Below are 13,515 nucleotides of genomic sequence, written 5' to 3' on the forward strand. Positions count from 1 at the left end.
TCCCGGTAAATGTTTATTGGATCAAATGTATTAGGTAGTCTTATTCTCCCATCTAGTGCAAGGGCCTTGTTAACAGTTTTCTTCCTTTTTCTATTCATTCTTGAGTAGTTGCTATGTGCTGGGTACTGTTCCAAACCTTGGGGATACTGTGGTGAACATACTAATTGAAATCCTTGCTTTCACAGAGCTTACATACTTGTGTACATCATAGAAAAAAGTAAATTAATTTACAGTAATTTCAGATGATGTTAAGTGTTGTGAAAAAACATAAAAGGTTTACAGAAGAATGCCAAGTGTCAACAGGCAAATGTGGAGTGACTACTAATGTTGGAAAGTCAGCATTTTGTAACCATCTTAGTAAAGATTAGATGGGGCAAAGGTCATCAATGAATGCTAAATGTAGAGGGAAATTTTAATAAAGAGCAGGATATTTGCATGGTCTTAAAGTATCTCCTCATAGATTGGTTCATTTAGTATAAAGGGAAGACATAGGACAGTACCCAGAATGGATGATCAAAATTAGTATCGCCACAGAGGAACAAATGAATACTGTTTGCCTCCAGATGGGATATCTGAGTACATAACCTGAATGTAGTCACGGGGAAATATCACACCAATCTAAAACATGGGGAAGAAGTTAACAATTGTGAATCTGGGTAAGTGAGATATAGGTGTTCTTGTAATTTTTCTCTAAATATGAAATTCTTTCCAAATAAAAAGCGAAACATTTTTAAAAGGTATTGCTTTATTTTAAAAATAATGTCTGTGTCAATTTGTATTAATATTTCTACTAGTATCAATTTAAAAGAACATAAAGCAGGGAGGGTGATGAATAGCGAAGGAAGCAAAGTAAGTGGTTTGTTCCTTTAGACCATGTGGTTAGGGAAGTCCTCTCTGTAGGAATGGCATTTCCATATAGAATGAAGGGAAGGAGAAATCTTGCAAACATTTGGGGAAGAGTATTTCATCTAGAAAAAGTAGGAAGAATGAAGGTTTTAAGGTGGGAATGAACTTGTTGTGCCCAAGGAACAGCAAGAAGGCCAGTGTGGCTGGAGGGGAGTGTGCAAGGGAGCTGTGGTAGGAAATGAGATAGGAGATGTAGGCAGATCCTGTCGAGCCCTGCAGACTCTGGGAAGGAATTTGGATTTCATTCTGAGTGTGATGAAAAGCCTATGGAGGATTTGAGCTGGGGAATGACAAACTCTAATTTACATTTTTAAAAGGTTCCCCCTGGCTTCTAGGTGGAGAACAGACCATAGGGAGACAGTCATGGAAGCAGGGAGATCAACTGGAAGACCGTTGCAGTATTACACATGAGAGGTGATGGTGGCTTGTGCCCTAGTGGAGGTGTCACCGTGGTCAGGTTCAGGCTGTGTACTGATGGCATATACCTGATAAAGCTGAGGAATAACGTTATTTCAAAAATTACTTATTAAAGCAGATTAGATGTGGAATGTAATTGAAAGCAGAGTCAAGGATTAATTACTCCTAGATTTCTGGTCTGAAACTTACTGGGCAAATGATAGTGCCATTTATTAAGATTAGGAAGACTGAGGAAGGGTGTGTTCACGTGTTCATCCTCAGTTTTTATGGTGGGAAGAGTCAATGAAAATAATCTGGATAGTGCAGCAAATGCAAATTGGGAAACCTGAGTTGTGTCTCAAGTACCACAATAATTTTCACAGTTCCACAGATACATGTCTTCTCTTTTAAGAAACCAATGTGTTTATTATGAAAGTACGAAACAAAACAGTTTACTTAATTATAAAATATGTTCAAATACGTACATGAAAAATGCTCTTATTTTCAGAGTTTCTTTGATGGGCTCCTTATTCATCACCTAAGAATAGTGATTACAAATATAAGGCTTTCTTGGGGGGGGGGGTGTGGTTTTTTTCCCCTAAATATTTATTTATTTATTTATTTGGCTGTGTCGCGTTTTAGTTGCAGCATGTGGACTCTTAGTTGTGGTGTGCAGGATCGAGTTCCCTGACCAGGGATCAGACCCGGGCCCCCTGCATTGGAAGTGCGGAGTCTTAACTGCCGGACCACCAGAGAAGTCCCTTGGGTGTGTTTTTAAATTAGTAGTAAATGCAGAGGCCCAGGTTGTGCTGGGATTTCCAATGGAAAAAGATGCAGTTACCTGTGAATCATTTTAAGCTAGAATGCTATTTACTATCTTTTAAAATAGCAGAACAAACAACTCTGTTGTGGAATATATACATACAAAGTCTTTAAGTGAAATGTTATTGCCAAAAGTTATCTTAAAATCTAATTGTTAATCCCTGTTATATTGTCAACTTAAGATGGACAGGTACTTTTTAGTGTGATGAGACTCAGGTAGTAAGGTTATGGAGAACACTGGCACTTTTTTCCTGTGAATATAATTGCAATAATACTGTCCCATCTAATAAAGTCAGAAAAAAATCACGCAGGTAGAAGTGTAGTTCCGAAAGTCTGTGATTACTGCCTTTGTGTTATTTTGCCTACGTTAAAACAAATCAGACTTAGGAAGTCATGGAAATATTATGTTGGCTATTTTCTAATTACTGTGTCAGCCTGATAAATCATTTTCTAAATTTGCCAATTTCTTGAAATAGCTTAACCTATGTTCATAACACTTTACAGGAAGCAGCATAAAATTTCTATGCTGCCATATATTTCTCTTGGTGTCACAAAAATACATATTGTATAAATGAAATGTTTTTCTTTGGCAAAAAGGCCTGTACACCAAACTACAGTTAATGAATACAAGAATTAGAAAGCAAAACTTCGTTTAGTCTGAGGAAAAACAATTCTTTAAACTGTAACCACATGGCCGTTTCTTGTTTGCATCAACTCTGGGTGACTGTTATTGTCTTCTGTGAATTCTCTGGGGCAGGGGCCTGACTTTGTTGAATGAGCCAATTGTTTTCCTTTGTGTTGCCCATCTAGTAAGTTCCCATCTGGTTTGTATCAGACTGTTTTCACAGCCAACAACTGCTGCCTTCTCTGTATCCTGACACTTCAGGGCCCCATGCTATCAAAGCATGCTGCGATGGCCTTGCTGGCAGGGCCCATACAGCTGTGCCTCACAGCTTGGAACTATTACCCAGAGTAATGGTAACATAGAACTTGGACTGGCCCTTATTCCCCTTGGTGTCGTGTGTACACTGAGCAGAAATTTCCCCTTGCCTGCCTGCCCCCTCACCCCAAAACTTACTAGTCAACAGAAAGTCTTTAAAGCTCTAATTTTAGGATATGGAATAGTGTTGTTCTTATTTTCTAGTGGCTTCCTGTATTTGAAAGCTCATTTTTCATTCTTTCATTCTTTTTCAAAAGTTACCAGGTCTGGCCTTGAGGGAAGTGAACTGGTCACTATGTCACATTTAATTTTTGTTTCCAAATTTAGTTAGGAATGACTAGATATGGCAAAATCCACTGTCAAGACTACACAAATAATGCACTGTATTTTTAGCTATAGTCACAGGCCAGAACTTGAGAGAGGTTTTCATATTAGAATTTCCATCTCAGAAAATGGATTTTCTGTGTGTAAATTATAGAAGCTCTTAGATTCAAACTGTTAAGTAACTATATTAGGGACCTACTTTGCCTTCAGCTTTGTTGGCTATCAAATATCATTTATAAGAATGTGATTTATAAGAATTCTATAACAATCTGTGGCCTCACGTAATTAAAGTTATATGAATTACTATTGAGTAAGAGTTATAGTTGAGTTTAAATGCAGTTATGATATCATTGCTTTATAGACATAAACTGAAGCAGCAAGCATTATTTTTGTATCCAAAATAAGGAATTAAGTGGCTTTTACAGGATGTTTTAGTATTTTTTTAAATATTTATTTATTTGGTTGCACCGGGTCTTAGTTGCGGCAGACAGACTCCTTAGTTGTGGCTTGCCAGCTCCTTAGTTGTGGCATGTGAACTCTTAGCTGCGGCGTACATGTGGGATCTAGTTCCCTGACCAGGGATTGAACCCAGGCCCCCTGCATTGGGAGCGCAGAGTCTTATCCACTGCACCACCAGAATGTATTAATATTTTAGAAATGCTTTTAGAAATGCCTTCAAGATTAGTTAAACTGAGATTGGTTTGTGCTTTCAATTAAATTGAGTGGGTGATTGTTGTGAACATCGAGCATCCTAAGTAGTAAGTCAAACTAGACTTGTGAGAGTCAAACTAAAGCGACAGCGACAGAAGCAAAAGCTCACCTTCTGCTTCTGAATAATTTCAGCTTACAGGTTTTTCAAGATTTTAAGAAAAGAAATAGGAAGAAATTTGTCTTTAGTCAGCAGTGTGGCCTGCTGCTGATGTTAACTTGATGTGAAAGCCTACCTAGTACTGTTAGTTATTTGGCATTTTCATTCATTGGAAAAGCAGTTTAAAACTATAAGGGAATCATCTTTTTTTTTTTTTTTTTTTTTGTGATACGCAGGCCTCTCACTGTTGTGGCCTTTCCCACTGCCGAGCACAGGCTCTGGACGTGCAGGCTCAGCGGCCATGGCTCACGGGCCTAGCCGCTCCACAGCATGTGGGCACGAACCTGTGTCCCCTGCATCGGCAGGCGGACTCCCAACCACTGCGCCACCAGGGAAGCCCCTAAGGGAATCATCTTTTAATTGATGAAACTAACCTATTGGGTTTTTTTTTCAACCTCAGGTTTTTCTGGAAGTATAATATACATACAGAAAAGTACACATAAGTGTACAGCTGAAAGAATTTTCAAAAACTGAGCACACTTGTAAAACCCATACGTAGCTCAAGAAACAGAATATTGCCAGCACCCCCAAAGCCCCTCACTTCTTTCCCTTTCAGGCACAGCTTCCACCTCCGAAAGGATAACCACTATTCTCACTTTTAGCAGCATAGATTAGTTCTCTTGTTTTTGTACTTTAGATAAATGAAATCATACAGAATGTATGGCTTCTTTCACAAGGCAAACCTATTGTAATTTTTAAGATTCTTTTAGTTTTCAAACCATTATGGCATGTTTTTATAAAGGATTATCTGAGAGGAATTTGTTTTGGTAGCTGTGTCATAGGCTGTTCAACCAACAGGAAGCACCCTGTAGATAAAGTTGTCTACTAAAACATCGTCTCTCCGTTCTCAACCACATTTTAATGCTGGAATGTCTCTCTAGACATTCCTGCCCCTGAAAGGCAGGAACTGTCTTTGTCATTACACTACACAGCAATACATTCAAGCACTTAAATGGTTTTTAATGAGCCTTAATAATTGAGTGTACATTATTCAAATAAATCATGTCTGCATTCAGGTTAGGTGGGTCATCTATTTTCTGAATTACCAATCAGTTTCCTGGCATTTGAATATAAGCTTTTATGCTGCCAAGATACTATTTCTGAAAATCCTATTATTGACAAGAGTTGTATACCTATTAGATATGCAGCCAATGAGTAACTTATTTGTTTCAAAAGTGTTAACTTCTTCTATATATATTTAACTACTTTAATAATATTACCTTTTTTGTTCCTTCAGTGAACTCAAATTAGTATAAAAGCACCAGCTATTCTGAATGTTACTAATTTTAGATTTCTCCTTATTAGATTTGTTTCAAATTCTGGATGTCACTTATTTAAAAACTCTTGTTTTGGGGGTTAAAAAAATTCATGTTTTGGAGGCCTTCATCTTTATATCCTTGTTTTGCAGTTAACGGTCCTGTAGTACTATATGGTTTTCTTAAATACGTAAAGAATTTGTTTAAAACAATAATATAATGATTTACAGATTTAAGTATTGCTATACTAGTGATTCTTACTAAAGATAGTATTACAGAGCAGACGGTAAATTTTCAACCAAAAATAAAAATTTTTTAAATACAAGAGTAGAACATAAAGCCCAGATTCCTATCCTTTTAAATACCACTTTTTGAAATACAACATGATTACTTTCAAATTGGCACCATATAGCTACAAGATTTTGAATGACCATTTAAAATAAGTTAAAGTACTGAAATACGGTGAGTGTTTGGAAGAAGCATAGTGTACAAGTGGTACAATCCCGGTACCGTTGGTGTGCCCTCATTTAAAGCTTTTTCAGCAGTATCCCTGCTTTCCCAGCCTTGGATTCTATTTCCAAATCTAAGATCATTTGTTTTTATTTTGTTGTACTTTTAAACATTTAAATAAAGGTTAACACATTTGTCTTTTGTGATAAAGGTAAAAGGATAAATTATATTCATAGGTAATTTATGACTCAATTTTTAGTCAATATTATCCACTCAGAATTTCCACAGAAATGTTAATAGAAATTTATAGATAAAATATTTAGAAATTTTCTCTTCTCATTCTTTCACTTAAATACCAATGAGTATTATGTTTGCTCAATTTTGAACAGCAGGGTGAGGAAGTGTAAGAACCAACAAACTTGATAAGCAGTTTTCAAAGCACATTGGCCGTGGTGTAAGTTGTGTTTGCTACCTTAATCCTCACCTGCAGAGCACAGTATTCACACTTCCAGTAAACCCTATCGCCAGCAAGTGACAATTATGAGGCAGCTACAGGAAAAAATGAGAATAGTCAAGTCTGATATTGACATGGTGGCCTTTTTTTTTTTTTTTTAACCATTAGGAGAAATCATTGTAGAGATAAAGATTCTCCCCCAGTTTTGGTACAGGAGAGTTTTGTTTATGGTTATAATAACAGCAATGACAATATGTAGTAGCTGCTATCTATGTTTACTTCCTTTATGTGATGCACTCTGCTAAGATCCTTAATCAGTCCAATTAGGTAAGTAATAGTCGTCTCATTTCATATTTGAGGAACCTGAGACTCAGAGAGGTTACATATTTTGCCCAAGATTACACAGCTAATAAATGATAGAGCTAGGAGTCAAACCAAGTCCAATTCTGAAATCAAAGGCTATGTTCTTCAACATACTATATATTTCCTTCATTGACAATTTTTTAAAAGTAGAACAGATAATTTCTGATTATTCTTACAGGTCTCAATATCTGAAGATACATCTTGGTAGAAGAGTATGAAAATGTTGGGTGGTGGGGAAAGAACTGTTTACTATGGGTTTTTAGTTCCTACTACTAATTTGTGACATTGATTTCTTGTCAGTGAACCTTCCTGAATCATGATTTCCTTATAAGTAAGGATAAGATCATCTCTGAGATCCCTTATAGTTCTACTGCTGTAATATGTGATCTTAAACCAAAAGTCTCCCTGTCAAAATATATTTTGAAAAGATTGCCTTAATGAGATCAATTTTTTGTCAACTGGGAAAAGTTAGAAAATAATCATAGGTTAAATAATAATACAACTACCATTTATTGAGTGCTTCTGTAGGCACTGCTCTAAGTTATTTATATATATCGTTCCGGTTAATGATCATAAGAAACCTATGAGCTAGAAGAGGAAATAGAAGCACAAAGTGGTGATACTTCACGGAGTGTGGTATTTCTCCCAGGTCTCACAGTGGTTGGCACTGTGATTTGCATTCAGGTAGCTTAGCTTCTAAGTCTGTGCTTTTAGCCTCGAGCTTACAGCTGTCTCTCTAATAAGAGTGTCTGGTTGTTATTTACTTGCCAAAAAAATTTTTTATCTTGCATACCACAGTATAGAATGAACAGAAAAAAAGCAATTTTTTCTAGAAAATGATCTATAAAAGATCATAGAGTATTATATCCATTCCATATAAAGTTTTCAGAAACATTGGTCAGCTGGATATTTCTTGAACAACTATATACAAAGAACTGAAGTAGGCATCTTAGGGAAAATGAAGAAAGATAATGGAGGGAACCATTTATTTGCTTGTCCTTTAAGGAAATCTGGCATTGCAGTAATTTTACTTCAGCCTATGAAGTGGCTTATTGGAGACATCCCTTTAAAAAAATAACAGATTTTGTATGTTATTTTAATTTAGACAATTTTACTAATAATTTAGCTTTTTGTTGGCTGTAAAGAGATGACTAACATTTACTTGGTTTGGACTAATGAAATAGTTGTTATTTTTTTTAGTTAAAATTCATTTTTTAATAAAGCAAAAATAAGCTGCTTTTGAAAGTTTCAAGAAAATGTTTTTATTAAGCAAAGGACCTGAATATTAGAGAAAACATTCTCCATTTTTTATTGAAAAAAAATGGAGTGTATAAAATTCCCATTTAGTTATTATGAATTTAGAAGAATGTTCCATTGTAGCAGCAACTCCCTTTGGGGGATACATCCCCTTTGGAGTGTGAGCCTGTCAGAATAGAAGGGAGCCCTTGTTGGTTTGAGAAAGCCCCAGAAGTGATTCAGACTTTCACTTCTCCTACCCCAACCCTCTGTTGAAAATCACTGGTTTAAAAAAGGTATCACAGCTCTTTTTTCCAAAGTATCCGGGTACACTATTTAGCACCTTCTTTATTAATTTTTTATTTTTATTTTTTTTTGGCTGTGTTGGGTCTTCGTTGCTGCACACACACTTTCTCTAGTTGTGGTGAGCGGGAGCTACTCTTTGTTGGGGTGTGCAGGCTTCTCATTGCAGTGGCTTCTCTTGTTGCAGAACACAGGCTCTAGGTGCACGGGATTCAGTAGTTGCAGCACTCAGGCTCAGTAGTTGCGGCACACGGGCCCTAGAGCATGTGAATTTCAGTAGTTGCTGTGCATGGACTTAGTAGTTGTGGCTTGCGGGCTCTAGAGCGCAGGCTCAGTAGTTGTGGTGCGCGGGCTTAGTTGCTCCATGGCATGTGGGATCTTCCCGGATCCGGGATTGAACTCGTGTCCCCTGCATTGGCAGGTGGATTCTTAACCACTGTGCCACCAGGGAAGTCCTCCAGTTAAAGAGGATTGAGACAAAATGTCTTACTCTTTGTGGCCTTCACAGCACCTAGTATAATAAACACATCAAAGGTATTTGTAAAAATTTTTTTAATTGAACCCTAGCTAGACCTAAGGTAGGTTTTCTTTTTCTTTTTCTTAGTTTCCACCCAGTTTTGTTTAGTCTGAAAGGGATGCTGTTGCTTATTTCTTACTATAATACAATAGATTAGTTTGAATTCTGGGCTTCCAGGCAACCACCTCAAAGACTGCCGTTTAATTTACTTGCTACAAACAAATGGTTCTTCAGTGGAGGGGGCCTCTGCGGTGGTACTGATACCTCTGCTTCCATGTTTGTACTATAGGTGCTATATAGAATCTGAAAGGTGTCTAGCAGTAACTTCTCTCACTGCTAACGCTCAGAAACTTAAAGGCAGAGGGGGAAGTGAATGTAGATAGTGTCTAATAGTAACATCATAGTAAGCACTTTTAATGCTTTTAAAGATTTAAAAACTGTATTTAAAGATTTTTTTTTTTAGAAACTATCAAAGTCAGATGCTCAATTTGGGCCAATTTTCAGATTATCGGTGTATAAGTAATTTGTATTTGCCTACAAATTTACCCTTATAAAATTATATTTTCTTCTAAAACTATACTTTTTAAGCTTTAATTTTTCTTCATTGATCTGTATTGCCTTTAAGTTTTTTATTGAAGTATAGTTGACGTACAATATTATATGTTACAGGTGTACAATATAGTGATTTACAATTTTTAAAGGTAATAATGTATTTATAGTTATTATAAAATATTGACTATAATTCTTGTGTTGTAAAATATACCATTGTAGCTTATTTTATACGTAATAGTTTGTACCTCAGCAGATGAATGGATAAAAAAGATGTGGTGTGTACACACACACACACACACACACACACACACACACACAGTGGAATACTACTCAGCCATAAAAAAGAATGAAATTTTGCCATTTGCAACCACATGGATGGACTTGGAGGGTATTATGCTAAGTGAAATAAGTCAGACAGAGAAAGGCAAATACTGCATCATATGACTTATATGTGGAATCTAAAAAATACAACAAACTTGTGAATATAACGAAACAGACTCACAGATACAGAGAACAAACTAGTGGTTACCATTGGGGAGAGGGGAGGGGCAATATAGGTGTAGGGGATTAAGAGGTACAAACTGTTATGCATTTAATTTTTTAACATTTAAATATGTGTTTCCTACAGCGTAACTACAGTAGTTTAACATGAATGTTTGTCACCAGTGGGAATATATTGCTTGGCTTAGTGAACTATGTAATGCTTAAAATCACTTTCATTTAATTATCTTCTTTTAAATCCACCTGAAATTTTCGTGAAATAAAGGAAGCTTGAGAGATGACTGATTTTTATCTTAGAGAAAATCAGAAAATACTGATAATACCATACTGTAAATTTTTTCTGAATCATTCTGAATAACAGTGGTTATTAACAGTAACTGACTATATTTCAGAGCAGAGGTTAACAGCATGCCATCAACTGGGGCATATGCCTTAGGCACCCAGGGTATCTTTTTGGCCTGAGAACTATATGTACCACAGGTTTCTCTCTTCGGTTATTTAATTTTCTCGGCTTTATAATTCTCTAGCTATAAAAAGAGTTTTTCCCCAGCCTATTTCATTTTAATATTAAAATTTGGCTTTGGTTTAACAGGGTAGTGTTCTTCTGTGCTCCCTGACAACTTTACTGGTTTTTTCACATGGATTGTGTTGGGCAATATGCCCCAGGCTGGCCTAGGGAGAAGGGAAATTCTAAACTTCTTTTTATAATGATTAAATCCTTAAGTAAGAGAATCTGTGAAAACTTTTAGCCTTGGAAGAAAGCCATGAGTTTCTCTTACTAAATACAAATAATTATGCAAATTCTTTCATGGGTTTCCCCATGAAAAAGGGTTTCCCCCTTTTCCTAATCTTCGATGCATAAAGATAATAATCTATTAGGTAAAGTATTATTCTATTGGCAGTCATTAAAATTCAGCTGTTTAACTTCTTTATATTAAGGCCACAAGGTCAGGCTTCTGTTTGCCTGATTTTATGAAAGTAACTGTGGGAGTGCATTTGGTTTGTGGGTTTTGTTTTTTTTTAATAGCAGGAATGAATCATGATTATTTCTATGCTTAACTGATTTTCTTATGAAAAAAATTTTTTAACTGTAGCTTCACCAGGTGATATGGATCGGACACAAATTGAACCCAATCTGTACCTAGCATCCGTATTTACAGGTAAGATTTTTTACTTTAAAAGTTTCAGATTTTTTTCATTTCCTTCTTTCTTTCTCTCATAATAATCAACACAGTAGAGAAAATAATTCCAATTTTTTATTCTTTTAAAATATCTATAAACTTACCCCAGGTATAGAACTCCCTTCATGCACTAAACTCAACTCTCCAAAAGTTAGGAGACAAAAAAAATCTATCATTTCCTTTTGGAAAGTTTATAAAATGTTGAATTAAAAGGCTGCAGGTGTGGTATTCAGAGCACTGAGGCTAGTACTCGAGATAATTCCATCTGGGGGAGGTTATTTGTTGGGACAGGACACTGTTTAAACTTTGAAGTCAGTTTTAAACAAAGTGAAGCAGCTGGAACCTGGCATAAGAAGAAACAAATCTTTCACGTTAACTATTGCTTTTTGGAGAAAAAAAGATTTGGACTTGTTTTTACAGGTGCCAATACATTTATTCTTCCTATAGGAACTGCTGTATTTTTATCTTAAATTATAAATTTTAAAATAAGCATTTGTCAACTCACTTAAAAAACAGAAGCAATAGTAAACTTAAAAAATGTAATAGGGTGTTTATTTCTAAAACACATTTTGGGATGAGACTCTAGTAACATTTTAAATCACTCTTTTAAACATGAAAGTAAGGAAAGAAATGTTTAATACTGACTAATTCTGTAAAGCGGAGGCAAATCTCGTTTTACATACTATATACTTAACATCAAATGACCAGGCATCTTCTTCATCAAGGCTTGTAGTATTTGTTCTCAAGCACTGAAGCTATGATGTTGCAAAATCTGTAGGGCTGGGTTAAGTATGTGAGGAGAATTGAATACAGCAGGATAGTTTAGCAGCTGCTTAAACAAGGAATTTAAGCAAGAGTAGATGAACCCACGGTGGACAGGAAAAAATGCTTCAAGAACTCAGTAAAACACAGCTGAAATACTGTAACATTTTCATAGACATCTGGGAAGAACTGTTTTGCTGGAACTCAGGGTTGATTTTAAAGACTGGATGAGTCTAAGCAAGCTGGTAGCCGTAAAGAACCACAGACTCTCTAGGCAGAAACAAATCAGTTTGGTTCAGCAATCATTTTAAGGCCCAGTGTATACCTAGCATTATGCTACAACTTTGTAGAATGCAGACGTAAACAAGACAAAGTTGTTGTCCTCATGGGGCACATTTAACAGGAGCAACAGACCCACAAGCAAATAACAGTAATACAAGAGATAAGGTCACAGATACTTAGTGTGTACCTACTGTACTAGTCACGTGGAAGACAATGAGTGTAAGTTGCAGTACATGCTGTTAAGGAATATATTGTCCAGTGGAAGTGACAGACACATAAATAATTACAGTGCAGTCTCCTAAGTGCTGCAGTAGCATTGCCTTCAGAGAATAAGGCATCTGCAGTTAACAGGAGAGGAACCCCTGTATTTCACCACTACGGCTGGGAAAACAACTCAGAGAGTGTAATTCATATTCTTGAGTATTTAGGGTCCGCAGACCCCTTAGAGACATTGATAGCTATGACTACCTGCCTCCCTTCCAAACTGTACTTATATGAAAATAATTTGCATATGGTTTCAGGGTATTCACAAATAGATCCTGGGTCACCCATCCATGGACTCTGGATTCAGATCCTTCGGGTACTTGATTAAAGATTATTACCTTTGTTTCCTTTTTAATTTTATTTTTAAATGTGCAGTGTATAAGAAACTCATCTTGATCTGCATGTAGAAATACCCAAATCCAGGCAATTTAAAGTCACTATACTATCTCTTCGTCAACTCATAGAAGAATCCCATAAGTTTATGTGGCTTATACCATGTGCAGTTACTGAATCTGAGTGAGGAGTGTGCGGTGCTGCATTCTTCTGTGAACTTACTGAGGAATTTTTTACTTCTTTTCTCTGCTTGCCTCCTGTTGTTTTAGGAGAGAATACTCTGTTTGGATTCCTCTCAGTTTGCAAATAACAGAGACATAATAATGGGTTACCAACTGTTTGAAGATTAGAGTCAGAATCTAAAACCTGCTGATGAAATGGATTATCTAAACCTAAAAAGCTTTTAGAAAGTTTTGTATATGTATTTTTAAAAATACACATGTGATAATACACAGGCAAATTCTTAAATGGACATAAAAAATCTTGTATTATTACTTTATGACTTAGAATAAATGAGTTTTAGATTTTCTGTTCCTTAGTCTTACAATCAAAGAATAGAAAACAAAATTTCTTTATGAATTTTAAATATTTTTAAAGCAAAAAAATTGAATTTCAAATATGCCTAAAGAGTTTTACAGCTACGACTTAGGATGCTTCAGATACACGGTCTCGCTCAGTGACATCTGCTTAAATGCAGGCCAGGTTAAGTGACATACTGCCTACCCACGGAATCAAGGAATAATCTCCCTTTTTTAAAAACAAATCTGAAAACAGCTGTTGAAACAATTCCATCCTAGAGCAATGA

General features: G+C 36.0%; 1 protein-coding gene across 9 annotated transcripts in view; it reads left to right on the forward strand.

The window, feature by feature from the left end:
* KIAA0586 (KIAA0586 ortholog) overlaps positions 1–13,515 on the forward strand; it is a 150,805-nt gene that overhangs the window by 102,912 nt on the left and 34,378 nt on the right. For all 9 annotated transcript variants that reach the window (XM_029237835.1, XM_029237831.1, XM_029237838.1 and 6 more), the window contains one exon: positions 10,983–11,048. In XM_029237835.1, coding sequence (XP_029093668.1) covers positions 10,983–11,048 — 66 coding nt within the window. The remainder of the gene's footprint in view (positions 1–10,982; positions 11,049–13,515) is intronic.

This window comes from Monodon monoceros, unplaced genomic scaffold (genome assembly GCF_005190385.1).
Source record: "Monodon monoceros isolate NGI ecotype Baffin Bay Population unplaced genomic scaffold, NGI_Narwhal_1 Super_Scaffold_21, whole genome shotgun sequence".
Lineage (NCBI taxonomy): Eukaryota > Metazoa > Chordata > Mammalia > Artiodactyla > Monodontidae > Monodon > Monodon monoceros.